General features: G+C 36.5%; 1 protein-coding gene across 6 annotated transcripts in view; it reads left to right on the top strand.

The window, feature by feature from the left end:
* The window catches only part of OSBPL8 (oxysterol binding protein like 8), a 208,020-nt gene that overhangs the window by 87,498 nt on the left and 96,984 nt on the right, over positions 1-23,538 (top strand). For 2 of the 6 annotated variants that reach the window (XM_003832884.4, XM_034936257.3), the window contains exons 3-4: positions 12,387-12,423; positions 21,337-21,474. In XM_003832884.4, the coding sequence (XP_003832932.2) occupies positions 12,387-12,423; positions 21,337-21,474 (175 nt within the window). The remainder of the gene's footprint in view (positions 1-12,386; positions 12,424-21,336; positions 21,475-23,538) is intronic. The other 4 variants (XM_008958354.6, XM_034936258.4, XM_055095924.2 and 1 more) reach the window with 3 other exon arrangements.

Genomic DNA, 23,538 nt, shown 5'->3' with positions numbered 1-23,538 from the left:
AGGAAGATACTAAAGACCAATTTTACGTATATTAAACATGTAGAATCTTAAAAATGATGTTAAGATGGTGGTATCCTCATCTTACAGATGCAGAAACTGGGATAAAGAGAAATTATATAGCTTTTCCCGAGCTATATGACAAGTAGACGATGGAGTCAGGACTTGAACTCAGGCCTTTGCATATCGAATTACATTTTCTTTCTATGAGTTTTAGGGCATTAATGTGTTTAGCATTAATTCATACTGGATGAGATAACATTGTTATAGATGACCATATACGATGCAGAGGGGATCAGAAGAGTCAGTTATTTTAGTGGAGTTGAAAAGTCAGTATCAAAAAAGTTTTTTAAGACAAGGTAATGCTTAACCTGAGTGTTGAAAGGAACTTAGGTATTTGCCTGGTGAAGGTGAGAATGGCATTGTAGGCAAAAGGAGCTGTGAGAGTAACAAGTAAATTGTTCAACAACATGGTATGTTTGAAGAAGTGAAAGTAATTTTCAGTTCGTCACATTTGTGAAGTGTAGGATTGATGGGTGTTTGGAGGAATGCATGACATAAGATTGACAAAATTGTGAAGAGCCTTGAAGATGGGGTTAAATGTTTTTCTCTCCAATTTTGGTAGGCTGTGGGAGTGCAGAATCATTGAAGTGATTCAACCATGTTGTTGAACAACTTTAGAAGGCTCTCTATGATATCGGTATGGAAGATAAATTGCTTAAGTGTAAGAAATTCAGGTGGCAGGTAGTAGCAGTGGATATGAGAAATAAAGGGTAAATATGAGAGACTACGTAGAGCTTTAGGACCTTGTCCTGGATTTAATATTAGGAGTGGAGGAGAATATAGATGAGGAAAATAAAAGTGAAGGAGAAATTTAGAGCGACTTACAGGTTTCTGTGTTGTGTGATTTGGTGGGAGGTGTACCATTCATTAAGGGAGAAAATATAGGAAGAAGAGCAGGGGCAGAGAAAGGGAAGATGAAGTCGGTTTTGGACATACTGAGTTTGAGATGTGTATCCAAGTGGAGGTGTACAGAAGCTTGGTGTCCCATACAGTTTCTCATTTAATCCTTTCTATAATACTGTAAGGTAGATGTTACTCTGTTTTTAAGAGATGAAGAAACCGAGGCTCTGAAAGGGTAATTTGCATAAAGTCAGTTAGCCAGACAGTGGGCAGCACTAGGATCTAAATGTAAATATTCTAATTCTCTTATTCTTATCGAAAGAGAGGGCTTTTTTTGGGTTATAAACTCATCTATATTACACCTAGACTTTTAAGCATCTTTTTAAAGTTTTTATATTCATTAGTTTTTATATTCATTACCTAATATAATTTTTGGTATACGTTGAAAAATATGTGATACGTGATCTGTTTTATTTAATCCAAAGCTTTATTTTCCTGTAACTATTAATAATTTTGACTTTTCTATCTAGGCTGAATATTTTGACATTTGAGCACCATGTAGTTGCAGAGACATGAGGAACAGTTGCTAACTGCATTCTTATGTGTGGTAGATTGATGAGTCATGGGGGTTGACGTTTCCATGTTATTATTAGCAGTCTTGCCTGTGGCTTGATGCTGTGCAGTGTGATATACTAATCAGTGATTTGTTAGAAATGGAATAGAAATCTAGAAGGAATGAAGGTATTTTTTTGCAGCTCTTATGTCTTAATTTAGATCTCAGTCATGATTTAATCTAGAATGTAGGCTCACATATCTCTATATAAGCATGCAAAGAATTGGCCAAAATGAAATTTCAAGTAAGATGCTTTTATTTCAGATTGACAATTGAAATGCGTGAAACAGGTCGTAAGATGAAGCATCAGACCCTGAAATGTTCATGTATATGCTGTCTCATATAACCAGTTCTCATATCACCTGGCATGATTATGATGTGATAATATGGTTTCGGTTGTGCTATTTCATAACCTTTTCAGGCAACTGTGGCTCGTTAGGCCAGATTTAGAGGAAAATGTTAATGAAGTCAAAGCTCAAGGTTATAGCTTTAATTCTTTTAGTGGGCAGTAAAGTTTTTCTGGTTTCCTAACCACAGAGTCTGCCAGCAGTCTCACCAGATGCATGCCATTAGTTACAAGTGAAAATCATATTGGTTAATTTTGAGCTTCTCTTGTATGTGAAGACCTTGATAAAGGAGGTTGGATTAATCATGGCAAGAGACCACCAGTGCCAGAAGAAATGTAATTCATGTTTCATTACCAAAAACTGATAGTGAATCTGTAACAATGTTATTTTATGCAGGACAGAACTATTTAAGGAAAAGAATGAGGGAATTCTTAGTGATGGAATTTGGGCTTATCAGATGGCCAAAAACTTTGCTAGGTATTAGGGTTATAATCACTAAGCCTTTTTTTTTCTTTTCTTGTCTTTATTCATTCAGTATTTGCTGAGTGTCCACAATGGTGCCAGGCTCTGTTCTAGTTTTAAGGAATATAGCAGTGAACAAAATAGACAAAATTCCCACTCCAGTGGAGCTAACATTTCAGTAGAGAAAGAAAAAATATATAAATATGAACTGTGTTACGAGATGATTGCTGTGACGAAAAATAAAGCAGGGTAAGAAGGATAGAGAGTAACAAAATAGGGGATGATTGCTGTTTTGGGAATATTATGGAAGTATTGTGATGAAGTAGCTTTTGAGCAGAATCCTAAAGGAAGTTTTCTAGGCAAAAAATAAGAACTGAGTGTAAAGCTTGCATATCTGTTGGGCAGACAGTGGTGGTTAGTCTGTAAGCGTTTGGGGTTGTGGGAAAGGGTGAGTGAAGGGTCTTTCCTCCTACTCAGGAAGGTGGAGGTACAGGGTCAGTGTTGCTAGGAACACATGGAGCTCTGTGGGCTCTCCCCTGCAATCCGACCTGATAATAGAAAGATGCAGTGACAAGACAGATGGAATATCTATTTGTTATGCCTGCAGTGGGAGGTCAGGAAATCCCTTATCAAGGATGTCATGCTTTATATAAGAAGAATGAATTCACCAGGAGAATCATTGGAATGGCCTTGAGGGTCTGCAGCTCAGGAGTGGTTAAGGTAGGAAACTGATTTGGGGAGTTAGTGAACTGAGCTCTTTAAAAAATCAAGTCAATGGAATCACATGGGGAAATCATGTTGAATGGAAATAAGAGATTCTAGGATGCAGAGAGAGGGAGGAGAAAGAGAAAATAGGTTGGAAACTAAGAGAGGGCAGAGTTTTCAGAAAAGGAGTGGTCAGCAGTGGCAAATGCTAGAGGTGTGGTCAGTGTTAGGTGAGCTAGGGAAAGGTAAGATTGTGCTAGACCTGAGTTGTCTGATAGTGTAGCCACTTCCCACATGTGACTAATTTAAAGTTAACCTAATTAAATTAAAAGTTCTTCCTTAGTTTTACTAGCCACATTTCAAGATTTCAATAGCTACATGTAGGTAGTAGCTACCCTGTTGGACATCACAGATACACACTATTTCTATCGTCGTAGAAAGTTCTATTTGACAGCACTGTACTAGACCATTATAATGGTGGAGAAAAGTTAAATAACAATTGAATTATTTATTTATTTATATGGCAAGAGAGACAATACTGTGAGATAATTATGAATTATCAAAGAATTCACATTAGAAAGTCAGAGTTGGAGAACGATAACTTTAGCTTGAACATAGGTAGCAGAATTGGCAATTTGAGCTCTCAAGGTGAGGGGTTTGTTGAGTGTCTGCTATGGCACAAAGCTCTGTTCTAGTTTTAAGAGATATTGCAGTGAACAAAATAGACAAAATTCCCACTCCAGTGGAGCTAACATTTGAGTGGAGAAAGACAGAAAATACATATAAAAATTTCAAGCTATTGAGTAGGAAAGCAGAAACAAAGTAGGGAGAAAATTACAGATCACTTTAAGCAATCAGTTTTACTAGACAGAATTTTAGCTAAGTGGAGTTTGAGTTAAGTGGAGATGTGAGACCATCTCATAGAAAATCATTATTTCTGTGGGATGGATAATTGGGCCAAATTGTAAAATATTTTAACTATCAGTGTTTGGGGCTTATTTTTAAAAGAATAGGGTGCCACCAGATGTTCTTTAGTGGAGGAGAAATGAGGCCAGAGTGACTGCCTAGAAAATTAAGTTGGCAAATTAATCACTTTTTTCTAGGTCCTTTCTTAGTCTTTGTCATTTGTTTTAATAATAAGTAATTCTGCCTTATGTCTATATACTGATTTTCAAAACAAATTTATATACAATACTCAGGTAAACTATTATTAAGCCTCATAACAATTCTAGAAATTTGTAAGGTTTAATAATTAGTGCATTTACAAAGGAGAAAAAGAAACCTCACAGAAAGAAGTTAAGTGGCATGCTAATGATGGGATAGCCTGAAGAATGGGTAATGTTGGGTAGACTGGAGATCACTTATCTTAGTGTTGAATAAACCGTAATACATACTGTCTTCTGTGTATGGTGATCTTGGCAGTAGGGACTATGTTTTTATCATGTTTTTAAATTCTGGTATGTAGCATAGTAAATGAATGAGTGGGCTGAGACTGTATGCAGGGACATCTACCAAAAGGGAGATGCAGAAGTTGACACATGAGGTGATGTGGGTCTGACATAGGGGGCACTAATGGGAAGTGAAAAAAAAAAAGACTGAATGTGAAATAGGCACCATAGAGGCAAAAAAATCAGAATTTAATAATTTAATCAGATGTTGGGGGAAATGTCTCAGAGGAATCAAGGGTTTATGCCTGAGTGTTTGAAAGAAAGATGGGCAAATCAGTGTGGAAGCTGGTTTCTGAGAGAAAGCTGAGTACTATCTCTGATACAAAGATGTAAAGCCCTTCCTTTGTTAACATAATTTTAGAACTAGAAGTTAATATGCAATAATATCCAAACATATAGGTAGAAATGTTTTGAAGTTTTGGAGATATGCTAGGTATGAAGAAGAAACTAGGAAGTTATCTGAATATAGGTGATAAATGAGCCTTGAGCATCAATGGAACCTGCAGGAAAAGAGCAGGTAGAGGAAGAACAACAAATAGTTGAAGCTGAGCACTGGTAATGGCCATTCACTTACTGAATGGGAGGACAAAGTGTGGAGGCAGGAAAATAGAAGGGAAGCCAGAGCAGAGGAGTATTCTTAGAAACCAAAAGAGGCTTACATGAGAAGACTGATACATACATAAAGAAGACTGATACATACATTTAAAGAAGACTTTAAATACATAAAGGAAGGATATAAAGTGTGAAAAACTACCAGGCCAATGCCAGAGAGGACTCCACAGGTTGGCAAATTAACTGTAATTTCCAGATGACTCAGGATTAAAAAAATATTTTTTTTTTTTTGAGACAGAGTTTCGTTCTTGTCCAGGCTGGAGTGCAATGGCGCAATCTTGGCTCACTGCAGCCTCCGCCCCCGCCCCCGGGTTCAAGCGATTCTCCTGCCTCAGCCTCCCAAGTAGCTGGGATTACAGGCACCTGCCACCATGCCTGGCTAATTTTTTGTATTTTTAGTAGATACGGCATTTCACCAGGTTGGCCAGGCTGTTCTCGAACTCCTGACCTCAAATGATCCACCCGCTTCAGCCTCCCAAAGTGCTGGGATTACAGGCATGAGCCACCGCACCCAGCCTGGAAAAAGATTTTTAAAAAAGGGTTCAATTTTCAGTGTAGAAGTAATATTGCACCTTTTGAAAAATAACTGTTACTTAAAAGATTATTGCACCGCTTAATTTATTTGATAAATTCTGGGTGCTCTCTAGATTCAGATTTAAGTATATGAGATTAAATCACTCCCAAGAAAATTTGTTTTCTTTTTAGATATTGCCATATTCAGAAGTTGCTGAAGTTCAAGAGACAGTGAGTAATATGTGGTGCTGTGTGGGACATGTTAACATTTTTGCATCTTTTTAGGATTTCAAGTTGGATTCTTAAAATGTACTTCCCACTATACTTAATCATAAATAATTATGTCATAATAAGAAATAAGCTAGTGTAGATTGAAAAATATCAGTTAAAAACTTTATATTTTTTTCAAAATGTAAATAAGTTCTTTTTTGACTGTAAAAATAATGCATACTAGTATGCCATATTTAAAAAATACAGAAAAATATAAGTAAAATCCTACCTCCTAAAGTTAACTACTGTTGATATTTTGGTGGCATCTTTCGTAAGTTTGTATTGTATAAGAAAATTTATAAAAGTAGGGTCATATCATACAAGCTTCTTTATAACCTACTTTTAAAAGCCAATATATAATGGATTTTTTTAGTAGGTGGAAAAATGAACTTTTTTTTTTTCTTTTTTGAGACAGAGTCTTGCTCTTTTGCCCAGTAGTGCAGTGGTGTGATCTCGGCTTACTGCAACCTTCACCTCCCAGGTTCAAGAAATTCTCCTGCCTCAGCCTCCAGAGTATCTGGGATTACAGGCGTGTACCACCACACCCAGCTAATTTTTATATTTTTAGTAGAGACGGGGTTTCACCATGTTGGCCAGGCTGGTCCCAAACTCTTGACCTCAAGTGATCCTCCCACCTTGGCCTCCCAAAGTGCTGGGATTACAGGTGTGAGCCACTGCACCTGGCTGGAAAAAGAAACTTTAATGACTGCATGCTTGCTATTTCATTGTGTGAAGGTATTTTATTACCCTGTTTAAAACAGTTTACTTCTTTAGATTACTGTAAATGGTGTTGTGGTAAATATCCGTGGACACATCTTTTTATTTTTATTTTATTTTATTTTATTTTTTTGAGACGGAGTCTTGCTCTGTCGCCCAGGCTGGAGTGCAGTGGCGCGATCTTGGCTCACTGTAAGCTCCGCCTCCCGGGTTCATGCCATTCTCCTGCCTAAGCCTCCTGAGTAGCTAGGACTATAGGCACCCGCCACCACGCCCGGCTAATTTTTTGTATTTTTAGTAGAGACGGAGTTTCACCTTGTTAGCCAGGAAAGTCTCAATCTCCTGACCTTGTGAACCGCCCGCCTCAGCCTCCCAAAGTGCTGGGATTACAGGCGTGAGCCACTGCACCTGGCCAGACACAGCTTTTTGAACATTTTGTATGATCCCCTTATTAATATTCCTAGAAGGGGAATTGCTGGATCAAAAGTGCGATTAGGTTATTTTTAAATATCTGCTTGGCAGGCCAGATAATATTCTTTATCCAACAGTGATAAGCTGTAGTTCCGAGACAAATACTCCTTTAAAATCTCTCCCATGAAACTCAAGGGTAAAATGTGCACAAGTATATTTTGCAGATGATTACAGGAATATTAAAAATTCAGCTAAGTGTAGAGTGATGACTCCTGTTCGAAGAACAGACAGTTCTCAGCTGCACTATATAGCTCTCTCTGAAGTTTCTTATTCTAAGGGCCTATGATAACGCTAAATAGAGCACTCTTCAGATGTTTTGTATACTCTTTCTGAATTGTAGTTTCTCGGAGCCAGCTGCAGTAGGATTGCTTCTGTAGCAACTTGATCAACTTTATTGGGTGAAAAGGTGCCACCAGCTACATCAGTGCTTGATGAGCTCTTTGTCATGAGTCAGATGACTTAAATCAAGCCGTGATGTATATTAAGAGGGAAGTGCTGTGCCAAAGGGATGGAATCAAAACTATAGATTGCGTGGGATTACTTCTTTATTATTAGGGTGGCCTTCCATCGTGGTTTATTTGAGACTGAGAAGTTTCCCAGGATGAAGATGTTTATATACCCTCAAGATTGCTTGTTTAATGCTAATTATAGATGAGGTGGCAAATATTTAGACATACAATAAAATAAAATCACTTTTTTTTGCATTGTGCACTATTTCTGAGATTTATAGACTAAAATTAGTAAATGTTTGGGTAATGGCTATAAATATTTCATGCTTTTAAATACTTTGATAGTATGTCTCAAACTTTTATTACTGATATATCTTATTGATGTACTTATAACAAAATTAGATAACTGTGTGGACATTGTCTGTGGGACAATGGTAAACAATAACATACTCAAATAGAGTCAATTAGAGAAACTGTTGCTTTTTAGAGACAGGGTCTCACTATGTTGCTCAGGCTGGAGTGCAGTGTCTGTTCACAGGTGCGATCATGGATCATGGTACACTGCAGCCTTGAACTCCTGGGCTCAAGCAGTCCTCCTGCCTCAGCCTCCCATGTAGCTGGGGCTACAAGGCGCCCATGATGACCTTTTTCTGAATAAACTGAGAAGCTGTTCTTGGATTCTCTGAGATTCTAGCTCTATTTAGGTTCTTTAACAAAAAGCAAGAAGAACGCCTAGCATTTTACTTTTTAAATATTGTACAAGTTAATTGTGTAGAGTGGTTCCACATCAATAATTTCACATTGTTTTTATTCATGTGTTATACAACATGGTACTATACAAATTTGACCCAGGTCCTAGAAGTGGTAAGAATAAGAAATTAGTAGTGTGCAGTTTAGCCATGTGCAGAAGAGTTCAGTGGTATACGTTACTTTGTAAATTTGATATGTAATCCTCAATTACTTATATCCTGTTTCCCATTGGCATCACTTACAAGCAACTCTGGAAGGATGATTTCACTTGACTCCCAGTTCAGTGCTTTTGTATCCATATCCTTTTGAGGAAGTTTTCTGAAGCCATGCTTATTTTTCATTGTGTTTCAGCTTTGCATTTGCAGTGTTTGAGTGTGATTCTTAGTTGTGTTGTCCATTATAATATATGTTTTTCTAGGGCCTGTTCTTTTATCCCATGGCATTTTTCAATCTCTTATGATTAAGCCATTCAGGTCATATAACATAACTCTCATACATAATTTATGTTTTTCTTACCAGCCTGAACCTTTCCCTATACAGATTTATATATCCAACTGCTTACTTGACATTTCCACTTGGATGAATGTCTGACATGCATTTCAAACTTAATTTGACCCAAACTGAGCTCCTTATATTTCTTCCTGTAAACTAGCTGCTCTCACTATCTTTTCTGTCTCAGATAATGGCAGTCCCATCCTTCCAGGTGCTCAAACCCCAACACTTGACATCATTTTGTTCCTGCCTTTTTTATCTCACATTTGGTCTATTTGGAAATCTTGTTTGCTCTATTTTCAAAATATATTTGGAACTCAGCTACTTCTCATCACCTTCACTGTTAACACTTTGGTCCACGATTCCCCCTCTCCTAGATTATAGCGGTAACCTCCTAAGTGATTATACCCTTGTCTCTCTAGTCTGATATCAACATAGCAATCAGAGTGATTCTGTTAAAACATAATCAGACTGTGTCAATTCTCTTCTCAAAACCATCCAGTGGTTCCCCATCTTATTCAAAGTAAAACCAAAGTTTTGACTAGACCCTACAAAGTCCTATATAACCTGACATCTGTTTACCCCTCTGACCTCATCTCCTACTACTTTCCTATTTTTGCATTGCATTCCAGCCTCATTGGCCTTCGTGCTCTTCCATAAACATTCCAGACTTGCTTGCATCATAATCCTGTACACTTGCTCTTCCCTCTGTCTTTAATACTTTCACCCTGTATGTTGTTATGCCAGGTTCCTTCATCTTATTCAGTCAACTCTGTATTGAAGCCTTCTTAGGCCAACCTATCTAAAATTTTAACTCCCTTTCCCTAATATTTTTTGTGTCCCCATTTGTTACTTATTTTCCCCCCTAGTTTTTATGCTATATGTTATACCATGAATTTTTACTTAACATTTTTTATGTTACTGTTCATCTGTCTTACTAGGACATGAGTACCAAGGGCAGGATTTTTGTCTGTTTTGCTTACTGCTATGTCCCTTGGTGTCTAAGTGATATATGTCAGCAGTAGTTACTAAGTAAATATTTGTTAAATGGATGAATGGATGATTGGAAAAGATGATGTTTGTTTTGATTATTGTTCAGTGCCTCAACTTGAAAAAAATAGGATTGATCCAATAGAATCAGATTTGTATGACACAGACATGCTTGAGGGTAATGTCGAGACTAACCATACTTGGACATTTTTGGAGCAAATATTTAGTAGTTGTATATGCTAAGGATTATTTTCTGGGAGTAAAAAAGTAAGGAGTACAGCTGTATAGCAGTTGACATAGTGCTGTTAATTGACAAAATATGAGAATATAACAGAACTGTACAATGAAAGTTGAGCTTATTAATCTTTAAATAGAAGATGAACTGTAAAACCTTCAAACATGACTGGCCTTGTGAAATTAAATACTCTCAGCCATGTATACACACGATTAGAACCACTGCTTTCCTTTAGGAAGTTACTGATAAATCTAGGGAAACGATGCAATCATTTATATCAAATTCAGGAAGATCTTAGAAGATGTCTATGAAGCATTTGTAAAGTTTGCCACAGTTGTTTCTGTCAGCTTAACTTTTTTCCAGTTTTCCAGTGTTATGTTATTTATTGGTACACAACAAACTATCTAAAAATTAAGTGGCATAAAACAACAAGCATTTATTATCTCAGATTTCCGTGGATCAAAATCCAAGAGTAGCTTAGCTAGAAGTCTCTCACTCAGTCTCTCATGTGGTTGCAGTCAGGATAGTGGGGATTGGGCATTGCTGCAGTCTCAACTGAAAGACTGACTATGCCGGGCACGGTGGCTCATGCCTGTAATCCCAGCACTTTGGGAGGCTGAGGTGGACGGATCAGAAGGTCAGGAGTTCGAGACTGGCCTGGCTAACATGGTGAAACCCCGTCTCTACTAAAAATACAAAAATTAGCTGGGTGTGGTGGCACGTGCCTGTAGACCCATCTACTCAGGAGGCTGAGGCAGAAGAATCGCTTGAACCCGGGAGGCGGAGATTGCAGTGAGCCGAGATCACACCACTGCACTCCAGCCTGGGCAACAGAGCGAGACTCTACCTCAAAAAACAAAAAACGAAAGACTGGGGATGGAAGGTGGAGTGGGAGATCTGCTTCCAAGTTCACTTAGTGGTGTTTGCCGACCTCACTAACACCATAGTTCTTTCACCTAGCGGGCCTCTCTACAAGGCTGACATATGAAGTGACAGTTGGCTTTCCCCAGGGTAATCTATAAGAGATTGAGAAACTGCATGCAAGATGGGAGTCACAGTCTCTTTATAATCTAATCCCAGAAGAGACATCCCATCACTTTGGCTGTATTCTGTTCATTAGAGGTGATTTAGGGCCTGGTGTGGTGGCTCACATCAGTAATTCCAGCATTTTGGGAGGCAGAGGCTGGAGGATTGCTTCAGCCCAGGAGAATATAACTTTGCCAACTTTAGTTTGTTTGTAAAACCAGAAGAATGAGATTAAATGGGAAACTGCACAAACATGAATAGAGCAAATGCCTTCAAGGCATTAGAAGATCATTTCAAGTATTGTAAAAAGCCATCACTTAGGGAAGGAATAGGTCCAAGATTTTATTCAAGGAGGTGACAAAAGCCCAAAGCAAACAACTGCTAACTTGTTTTGTCACAGCTAATTAAGATCCTCAGGTCTCTTTAAGACCAACAAATAATGTAATTATTGGGAATTTTTTGTTTCTGTTACTGCATTTGTTTTGGTATGTTACTGCATTTGGTATTTAAAATGAAGGAGAGCTGAGAACTCTGTTTCTACCAGAACCAAAGCACTTGTCCATGGGCAACATTTAGAGTAATTTATGTTAAAATAGTTACTAAACAAAAGGTCAGCAGACTTTTTCCTGTTTCTTTTAGTTGATTGCAAGTTCTTCATTCAAGGGTTGGGTCTTCTGACTTCCCAAAGACCATTAGCTCCAAATATTATGCTTGATTTTTAGTGGGCCCTAAGAAAAGTTTGTCTGACTTAGTAAAACTTCTTTCTAATTAATGTTTCTCTCTTTTTTTTTTTTTTTGCCATTTGAGAAAGAATTTGTTCTACTTTGTTGATGCCTCTGTAGATGCTCTTCACACAATGCTTGGCATGTAACAAGCACTCAATAAATGTTCCTTACTCTTTTGTAGAAGAAACATACTAAATCCCACGTGCTTTCATGGCATGCAGAACTAATCTTTAATAGTGCATGGGTGTTATATAGTTTTAAACCACCTTAAATTTAAGGAATGCATAACTTGGCTGTCTCTTAAATTTCTATGTAATTTTTACCTTTACTAACGTATCTTGAATTGTAATTGAAAGTAATTTTTGACTTAATTTTCAAAACAAAATACTTAGGTGATCCATTTTTCTCTTACCACCTTCATTTTCTAAAGACAAAACAAATATTTGATACTGCTTAATCCAAGATCTTTTTTTGTGTGTGGAAAAGGAAGTTTCTTGTAAATTATTATGGTTATTACTATTGATGTGCATGTGCTTTCTACTTATAAACTAATGCTATTTTCCTTGTCCTTTTGTTTCACTGCTGTTTCCGTCCTGATGCATTTTGCTTCTTCCTGATTTGGACTGTATTTGTTTGCTGCTCAATTACCCTGCCTTAAAAGCTTCTTGGTGATAGCAAAGATGTCCTTGGGCCATCAAGTAAGTAGCTGAAGCTTGAACGGCATGTTTGGGGACATGATAATATTTTGATGTGTGATTATTATGAAAGGCAAATGGTGTTTCAATTTTGAATTATTAAGTCTTCTACTTTTCTTTCCAGGAATTGAAATATAAAGTAAAGAATATAAATGGTCATTTAGTACCCAGTGCCCCATCTGTTCTGATTGTCCATCTGAGATTCATAGGCAGTGTTTGTATATTTACATCTTATCTAAAGATGCATTATTTACTTAATTATCTAACTCATAATTTGGGACCTCTTCTTCATAGTATTTCTTTCTACAGTTATCACATGGCATAGATCTAGCACAAGGATTTCACTGCCATGTGAAAGGGAGAAACACTTTTATTTTGTCAGAATTTTTACATAATAATTTGATTACGAAAATTGTTTTATACTTTGGGTATTTTATAAGTGAAACATGTTTTACCTTAGGAATTTAGAAGATGTATCCTTGAAAATTATATCCAATTCACCTCAACACATTTTACTGAGAGTTTTTTGGGGCAGGGAGTGGCAGACACTGCCAACTTTTGGAGGTACATAATGAATAAAACATGATTCCTGCCCCTAAAAATTTTTATAGTCTAGCCAGGGAGTAAGAGGGGCAATTTTTATATTAAAAATCATAGAATTGCTGAGGTGAAAGGAACTTCAGAAATTATCTAATGAAGCATTAATTTTATAGAGGAGAGCCTGAAGTTAAGATAGCACAAGTATCCGAGAAGTTAGAATTGGTTACTAGTCCAGTGTGTCTTCCTTCTACTGTTATTCAAAGATAGAAGGAAACTGTTTGCTGCATTCAAGTATAACTAAACAGTTAAAATTTTACTGCATCATAGATGAAGATTTTTAACTTCATTGATGAATAATATAGAAAATTATATTGATTTAGGAAGTTTTATTATTGATTCCTAAACAATTATCTGATTACTGCAAGTCAGTTTACTGTTCTGGGACTCATATTTCATTGACCTAGGAAAGGAACTGAATGAGATAATGGTAAAGGTTTCTTCTAACTATAAACTTTTTTAGTCTAGATCAGTTGCTGTTTATCTCTAACTGGTTATAGTATGTATGTAATTTTTTTTCTAAAAAGAGAGGATTTAAAGTAATATGCTAATCCTTTTTTTTTAAATTCTTATTTTTTAGAGACAGGGGACTCACTCTGTCACCCAGGCTGGAGTACAGTAGCACGATCATAACTCATGCAACCTTGGACTTCTGGGCTCAAGGGATCTTCCTGCCACCTGAGTAGCTAGGACTCCAGGCTTGTGCCACCACACCCAATTAATTTTTGAAATTTTTTGTAAAGATGTGGTCTCACTATGTTGCCCAGGCTGGTCTTGAACTCCTGGTCTCAAGTGATCCTCCTGCCTTGGCCTCCCAGAGTGTTGGGATTACAGGTGTGAGCCACCGTGCCTAGCCCTTTTTTCATTCTTAAATGCAATAACTCAAAATATTTTATAAATATTATTTATTATACAATCATCATTAGGAGGTAGAAATCTTAAAAATAGAAAAAAGAACACAAATCTCAAAATGTTGTTTTTGATTTTCTTGAGACAGGGTTTTACTCTGACACCCAGGCTGGAGTGCAGTGGCACAATCACAGCTTACTGCAGCCACAACTTCTCCTAGACTCAAGCGGTCTTCCCACCTCAGCCTCCTGAGTAGCTGGGACTACAAGCGTGTGCCCAGCTAAATTTTTTTTATTTTTATTTTTTGTAGACACAGGGTTTTCCTACATTGCCGAGGCTGGTCTTAAACTCCTGGACTCAAGCGATCTGATCCTCCTGCCTTGGCTTCCCAAAATGCTGACATTGCAGGTGTGAGCCACTGCACCAAGCTTCAAAATATTTTTATGTTTTGTTGTTCAGCCTTGTGATACTTACTTGGCATTTAATTTCAATGGATTCTTCAGTTTCTTTAATTACCTCATATATTTAGACATGGACTCAGGTGAACTGAATGGCACTGCTGAGCTTTATAAATAGAATAGCATTTTAAATATTAACTGAAATATTTTATCTTAGGAACTGGGTTTTTACAAATGGAGATCTTTTTTACTTCGAATAGAAGAAATTTACGTAAGGTTATATATTTCAAGCATATATATAAATAAAAATATACAACATAATATTAGAGATGACTTTATAATGTACTCTGCCAAGTATTAAAAGGCTGGGTCTGTATAATCATTTGTTAGAGACCATATATCTTTTAAAGTGAAGTACAGTTGACCCTTGAACAAGACAACTTTTAACTGCACGAGTCCACTTCTATGTGTATTTTTAAAAATAAATATATTGGAAAATTTTTCTGAGGTTTGTGACAATTTAAAACTCACAGATGAACTGTACCTTAGAAACATAGAAAAAAATAAAGGAAAGGTTAGGTATATCATGAATGCATAAAATATATGTAGGTACTAGTTTATTTTCTTACTACTTTAAAATATACACAAATCTATTACACAAGTAAAAATTTATCAAAACTTTTCACACACACCGTACACGTTGCCATTCCCAGTTGAGAAAAATGTAAACAAACATAAAGATACAATATTAAATTGTAACTACATAACATTAACTAGTACATACTGTACTACTGTAATAATTTTCTAACCACTTCCTTTTATTACAATGAGCTCAGGTGTTGCGAATATCTACTTAAAATGCTGTGTGATGCTAGTCATCTCTGTATGAAGTTATTTGCTCCAGTAAATTGCATATTGCTTTAAAAAGTCATTTCTCATCATTCTTGCCTATTTTCATCATGTTTCGTGCAATATTGTAAACCTTGAATAACGCTATGGGACCCATGTGAAGTACCACTGTTGATACTTCGGTTGTTCCCAAGAAGCAAAGGCCATGACATTACAAGAAAAAGTTTAATTGCTTAATATTTAGCTCTAGATTGAGGTCTGCAGCTGTGGTTGCTGCTATTTCAAACTGATGATTCATCTTGTAAACAGACGGCATAAACCTATGGTATCAATAAATATGGTATAGTACTGTAATTGTATTTTCTCTTATGATTTTCTTAATAACATTTTCTTTAGCTTATGTATATATTGTATTACATAATACAATATGTAATACATACAACATATACAATATGTGTTGACTCTTCGTATTATGTATAAGGCTTCCAGTCAACAGCAAACAGTAGGCTATTAGTACTTAAGTTTTTGGAGGGTCAAAAGTTAAATGCACTTTTTTTTTTTGACACGGAGTCTTGCTCTGTCACCTAGTGCAGGGACGCAACCTGGGCTCACTGCAGCCTCTGTCTCCCGGGTTCAAGCAATTTTCCTGCCTCAGCCTCCTGAGTAGCTGGGATTACAGGCGTGCACCACCATGCCCAGCCAATTTTGTATTTTTAGTAGAGATGGGGTTTCACCATGTTGGCCAGGCTAGTCTCAAACTCCTGACCTCAAATAATCTGCCTGCCTCCCAAAGTGCTGGGATTACAGGTGTGAGCTACCACTCCCAGTCCCTAAATACACATTTTTGACTGCTTAAACGTCAGCTGTAATTTCTTGGTACTTGATTAGTATCATGTACTATAGAATGAAAAAAGTACGTGATCTATACTGACATTTAAATTATTGGAGTATTTAAGAAATGTATACCTTAGAAGAAAAGGAGATATAGGATTTACATACAGATTATTATTTATGACTTTAAAAAATTACTTCATCTTATTTTAGCTTCCACTTAGATTAAAGGCAAACTTTGAAACTTGTAAAATTCTTCAAATTTTATATTGATGAGTTGAATTCAGAAGGTAAAAATGTTTTTGATTCATGTTCTCCTTAGATGCAGCAGATATGTTAATTATATTAACTATTTCAGTGTGATTTCTACTAAAGATGAGTAATGTGAGTAGCAAAGCAGGTTGCTTTACTTCCACTTGAAGTAGAAACAGCAGAGGGCACTGTAATGTTATCTTTGGTAGGTGAGACGGTGAAACTGCACTGGAGTCACACAATGATTCATTTGCCAAATATCTATTCAGTCATTTAGAGAGTATTTAGTGAGTATCAGTTATATGCCAAGGGATACAGAAAAAAAGTCACTGTCCCTCTTAAACTTATGTTTGAATAGTCTACTATTATGTAACTGATGTAGGAAATCATAATGATTTTTATATTCCCTAGCCTCTTTTGTCTGAATAGTTGTTAATGCTTGTGAATGGGGTGAGGGAAAATAAATAGAAACATGGGCTTTCTGGTTTTTTTGGTAAAGAGGTGCACTCTGTATACTGCTGTTTCTGCATATTCTTGTTACTTCACGGCTATCAAAATCATGTAGTAATACTTCCATCGAAAATGGGTTAGAAAGGGTGAATAGAGCTAACTTTACAGTTCAGGCTGTTTTAAAGTTATTCAAGACATAGACACCTGTGTTTTACTGACAGAATGCTAAAACCTACATTAATTCTGCTAGTGGTTCTTATAAAGTATTTTAAATTAGCATTAAATGTTCTGTCTGATACATACAAAAGAATATGTGTCATATGTAAATGAGAGCATAATTATACAATGAGCCCTTATTGAGCTATCACTCAGCTTAAGAACTAGAATCTTCCATGTACCTTAGGTCTTTCTGCTGCTTTTTTTTTTTTTTTTAGATGGAGTCTCGCTCTGTCGCCCAGACTGGAGTGCAGTGGTGCAATCTCGGCTCACTGCAAGCTCCGCCTCCCGGGTTCACGCCATTCTCTTGCCTCAGCCTCCGAAGTAGCTGGGACTACAGGTGCCCACCAACACGCCCAGCTAATTTTTTTTTTTTTGTATTTTTTAGTGGAGACGAGGTTTCACCGTGTTAGCCAGGATGGTCTCAGTCTCCTGACCTCGTGATCCACCAGCCTCGGCCTCCCAGAGTGCTGGGATTACAGGCGTGAGCCACCGCGCCCGGCCTCTGCTGCTTTTTTATCCCTGAGCCTGCCCCAAGAGGGCATGACTAGGTTGTATTTTTTTCTTTTTATTATTCTTTGCTTTTTAAAAAGTCTTTTTTTTATTGTTTTTTACTCACGTATGTATCACTAGATTTTGCTTGGTTTTCAATTTTAAAAGAATGGTGTCATGGTTTATATAATTTTCTAGGACTTGCTGTTTGTAGTTACCTTTTTTTTTTTTTTTTAATTTTTTAAAGAGACAGGGTCTTGCTCTGTTGCGCACACTAGGGTGCATTGGTGTTATCACAGCTTACTGCAGCTTTGAACACCTGGGCTCAAGTGATGCTCCCACCTCAGCCTCCCTAGTAGCTGGGACTACAGATGCCTGCTATGCTAGGATTACAGTGTGAGCTACCACGCCCAGCTAACTTTTTTTTTATTTTTATTTCTTTTAGAGATAGGTCTTGCTATGTTGTCTAGGCTGGTCTTGAACTCCTGGCCTCAAGCAATCCTCCCACCTCAGCCTCCTGAGTAGCTGGGATTATAGATGCAAGCCGTTGTGCCTGGCTGTAATTAACATTTTACTTTTAATATTCAATCATGTCGTTTGTTATAGAACTAGATCATTCCTTTTTAGTGCTATATACTATTTCATTATATGCATATGCCACAATTTATTAAAATTCATTTTTCAATTGATGAATATGTTGTTTTGGTTTTTGCTATTATGAACAGTGTTGCTATGAACATTCTTATTCTTGTCTCTTGGTATATACCTGTAAAAGTTTTTCTAGATCCAAGAGTGGAATTGTTGGACCCACAGGGTATTCAGTTTTATATAAGAAGCTCACATTGTTTTCCAAAGTGCTTGTATCAACTTATACTCCATTAACAGTGCTTAAGACATCTCGATGATCCCATCCTCATCAGTATTTGGTATTATCAGACATTAATTTTTGTTAATTTTACTGAGTATAAAATATTTATTATTTTGATTTGTATTTGCCTCATCACTAAAAAAGGATGAACATCTTTTCATACATTTATTGCCCATTTGCATTTTTCTTCTGTGAATCACTGTTCAAGTCTTTGCCCTATTTTGCTATTATGATGTTCTTTTTCTAATGATTTATTGAAGTTTTTTTTTAAGAACATTCTAGGTACCAACCTTTTGTTAATTATGGGTGTTGCAAATATCTTATTTTGTGCCTTTTCAGTTTATGATACCTTTAAATAAATTTATACTTTTAATATTGAACTTACTGATTTTTTAATTTTTGGGTTAGTGCTTTTTTGTGTCTTTTTAAAGGAGTCTCTGTCCCAAGTTTATGAAGATATTCTCTTATTCTAAAGATTTTCCAGTTTTGCTTTTTTACATTATGTCTGTAGTCTTCATAGAACTATTCTTTGTGTGTGGTAAGAAGTAGAGTTCTCTCTACTTTTCCAGTATTGATGACCAGTTGATAACCTCATATTGTTAACTGAGTAATTTATTTTCCCTATTTCTGTTGTATATCTGAGCTCCATGTATGTATGTGTCTGTTTCTGAAAGCTATCTGCTATGTTCTTTAGGTCAGTTTATCTCTCTGCATCAGTACCATACATTTAAAATTATTTTTATGAATCAAATGAATCTTGGATTTAGTAACTGAAAGAGACACCATATACTTTATGATGTTTTATAAAAATATAAAGTTGGTTTATTGACTCATTCAACATAAATTTATTGAACATCTTTAGTATGGTAGGATGCGACACCTTCAATAGGGCAGGAAGTTTACCAGGACCTGAGAATTTATGGGAAAATAAGGCAGACAAAACTTCCTTCTCTCATGGAATTTAATGTCTAATGGAGGAAGAAAAGCAATAAACTATATTTTTCAGATAATGATAGGAGCTACAATGAAAATCATGTAAGGTAAAGTGATAATAGTATAACTGTGAAGTGGTGGGTACTAACCCTAAAAAAAAAATGCCAAATTGTGCCATGTTGAAATTAAGAACGTATCAAAAAGTACCATGAAGAAACCAAAGGGCTTTTCTGAAGAGATGACCTTTGACCCCAGACAACAAAGGAGAGGAGCTACTAATGTGATGATCTGGGGTAGGAATATTCCAGGTAGAAAGAGCAAGAGATAAAAGCCCTGTGACTGGGCAAAAGATGGCCTTTCTTGAGGAAATACCAAGAAGACTATTACGGCAGGAGCCAAGTAAGTGACAGGAGAGTAGTAGAGAATGAGGTTGGAACAAGAAGCAGGCCAGACTGTGTTGAATTTCCAGGTTATGGATTATATTGTAAATGTAATGGGAAGCCAGTGAGGATATTTCTGCATACTGGAAATCTAATTTATGATTTTAAAAGATTGCTCAGTAAGAGAAAGAGAAAAATAAAAACACATCTAAGGTTTTGGCCTGAGAAAGTAGTGGGAGGGGAGTAGTGATGGCACGAACTGAGATTGGGGAGAGGCAGGTTTGAAGGATGAGCAGAATCAAAAATTACATTCTAGATAAATTTGAGATGCCTGTAAATAATTAAGAGGTGATTATAAGGCAGGCAGTTGGGTATGTAAGTTTGAGTTTAGGGGGAGATAGGAAGTTGGGAGTCATCAGTCTATACATTTTTTTAATTGACTTGGAAAAATAATTTTTTATATTTTGGATGAAAAGTGCAAGTGTTTTTGTATTTTTACTTTGGAATCTAAGGAGCTGAAATAAAATTTTGAAAACTATCGCAACAGAAAACATTTTAAACCAATTAGATTTAAAGGACGTGATGATAAAAAGGTGAATGTGAAATTCTGAATGTCTGTATTGAAAAATAAAACCTATGGTGGAGACTAAACCGTCTTTTTTTTTGAGGTGGAGTTTCGCTCTTGTTGCCCAGGCTGGAGTGCAATGGCATGATCTCTGCTCACTGCAACCTCTGCCCCCCAGGTTCAAGCGATTCTCCTGCCTCAGCCTCCCTAGTAGCTGGGATTACAGGCGCGCCAACACGTCTGCCTAATTTTTGTATTTTTAGTAGAGACGGGGTTTCGCCACGTTGGCCAGGATGGTCTCGAACTCCTGGCCTCAGGTGATCCACCTACCTCGACTTCCCAAAGTGCTAGTAAATCGTCCTTTCTTAAGATGAAACTCGAGTTTTTATAGGCTGAAAGCACAGGAATATAAAATGAAAGAATGTGGAGATCCTCAGGTACTTTGGACTTGGCAGTTTGCCCTGTTTCTTCATTGAGTGTTTTCACTTTGTTTCTGCTCTCTGAAACTGGGCATGGCTCGCTATTACTGAGCGATAGATAGTAGGATGGCCAAATGGGTGAGAAGCAACTTCAAAGCACTACTTAAATTGTTTATTGGGGCAGCAAGCTTTAAGAGACAGACTTTGGAACCAAATGGTTCTGAGTTAGAATCTTGCCTCTATTACTGTTTAGCCTCAGGCAAGGCAATCTCTGACCCTCAAGTTTCCTCCTCTCTAAAACAGTTATCATACCGACTTTTCATGAAAATTAGAAATTAGAGTAGAAATTCTAGCGAATGTCAAATATTATTTTATACTGCTAGTAATTTGTAGTTTTTCTGATTACTAATGAGGCTGAGTATCTTTATATGTTTATCGACGATTTGTTTTTTTTTTTTTTTTTGGGAAATGACTGTCTTTGGCTTATTGTTTTGTTGGTAAATATAAAGAGTAAATAGCACAATGAAAGGCACACAGTAAACCTTAGGCCTTTCATTATCAGTTGGATATGTATTTTCATTATTATAATGTCTATAATTTGTATATTTGACTCAAACATACCTGTCAGTTCTTCTTGGATCAGTAACAAACCAACATGAAAACAAGATGACTATGATAATTTATTAAAGTATTGAGTTGGTAAAATGAATATAACCACCAAGGCCATTTCAGTTTTGATCTTATTCCATGTTATTAACTATACTATTATGTAAATCTGTGACTTCAGTACTAATTATTTTTCCCTTCTTTTCTTGAGCTGTTGTAGCAAACAGTGACGAATCTCAACTTCTGACGCCAGGAAAGATGAGTCAGCGCCAAGGAAAAGAAGCTTATCCAACGCCAACCAAAGATTTGCATCAGCCATCTCTTAGTCCAGCAAGTCCTCATAGCCAGGGTAGGAAGTTGTGGTTTTCATGTTTTGTCTTGTTTTTGTTTTTGTTTTTGGAGGGGAGAAGGGGAGAATGACATTTGGGGACTATCATATTTTTTTTCTTTTTAACTATTTGGTTTTGTAAGGGGTTTTGTTTGTTTTGTTTAGGTCATCTATAATACTCTTGAAATGAGTACACTTTCCTTTAGACTTTTAATTTTTTTTAATATTCTCCAACATACTTCGTTAGTTATATCATTCATCTAATTTGGCGATTCTCACACTTTGTGGTCTCATGGTTCCTTTGTAGTCTTAAAAATTATTGAAGACTGTGAAGTGCTTTTGTTTATGTGAGTTATATCTATTTTATTATATTATAAATTAAAACTAGAAATTTAAAAATTTAATTCATTTAAAGTAATAAACCCATTACATGTTAATGTAAGTAACATTTTTATTAAGAACTACAGTGTTTTCTTTCCCTCTACTCCCCAAAAAGTTGATTGAGAAGGTTGGTATTGGTTTATCCCAGAACTTCTCAACCTTGGAACTATTTTCAGGACTTCTCAACCTTGGCACTGTTTTGGCCTGGAAAGTTCTTTGTTGTGGAGGGCTGTCCTATGCATTATATGATGTTTAGCAGTATCCCTGGCCTCTACCCAGAAAATGTCAATAGCAGTTACCCCAGTTGTGACAACCAGAAATGTTTCCAGATGTTGCCAAGTATCCCTTGAGGGACAAAATCATCCATGATTAAGAACTGCTTTTTGGCGGTTTTTGCAAATCACTTTAATGTCTAGCTTAAAAGACACCTGCATTTTTGTATCTGCTTCTGCAGTCTGTTGTGATGTGATGATCCGATTGAAGTATATGAATAAAATCTGGTCTCATGCATATATATATATGGGGGGGGTTATACATAATTATAGATATTCTTTGATAATATGCCACAACTTGACTAGTAGTAATTTTCTTTATGTTAATTGCAATCTGGAATCTGAAACGCTATCAGTACACTTTTCATACTCTGTTAAAATTCACTCTTGAATTTTGAATGGCTCTTTACTCATGCATGATTTTGTAACATCATGCATTAGTCATTTGGAAAATATTTGCTCACTGAATTATGCAGATCTTCCAAGTGTTGACACATTAAAAAATATAGTACAGAGAAGGGCTTTATGTACGCTTCTCATTCTGTTGCACAGAATATTAAAATCTTACGTACTAAAGGTTCAAGAGCAATAATTTTTACTTCTTCATCAAGGACATCTGTAAGTGAAACTGTCATTCTTCTGTGAGTGCATGACTGAAGAATTCAGTGCCTACTACTCCAGTTTGGTGCCTCTGCCTTGATTTGTGCTAAGTTGCCAGCAGTTTTACCCAAGATTGCTTTTGTGCCATCAATGAAAATGGCAACATAATGAAAAAGTATTATGAAACTAGTTTTCACCTTGCAGACCCTCTAGAAGGGTCTTTGGGTACTCCCAGAAGTTCAGGGATCAGAGTTTCTAATTCATAATTGATAAGTTTTGTATAATGGATTCTGCTCCTCAGCTGAAGTTTATTTAATCAAATGTATGGAAATCTCCTGTGGTACTACTCATAGCTGTGGTGGAAGGACTTCTGCTTTTAAAACTGAGAAATGAAATTTGGTGTTTTGAAAGTTAATGTATACTTAGCTTATTGAGTATTTTTAAAAATTAAATTTAGAGTTCTATCATACTTTGTAATTAGTCAGTTTTGATGTTGTAACTTTATGAATTATCTTTTGAAATTTGGCTTTAGTAACTTTTCAAATGAGTACTACCTTGTAAATAGTAAGTTACATGATCATTTTCTACTTTCTTTATTTTTTGAGACAGAGTCTTGCTCTGTCGCCAGGCTAGAGCACAGTGGCGCGATCTCAGCTCACTGCAACCTCCGTCTCCCGGGTTCAAGCGATTCTCCTGCCTCAGCCTCCTGAGTAGCTGGGATTACAGGCGCATGCCACCATGCCCAGCTAATTTTTGTGTTTTTAGTAGAGACGGGATTTCACCATGTTGGCCAGGATGGTCTTGATCTCTTGACCTTGTGATCCGCCCACCT

This window comes from Pan paniscus, chromosome 10, assembly GCF_029289425.2.
Source record: "Pan paniscus chromosome 10, NHGRI_mPanPan1-v2.0_pri, whole genome shotgun sequence".
NCBI lineage: Eukaryota > Metazoa > Chordata > Mammalia > Primates > Hominidae > Pan > Pan paniscus.
Note: the sequence above shows the minus strand (reverse complement) of the source record. Positions and strands in the feature narration are given on the sequence as shown.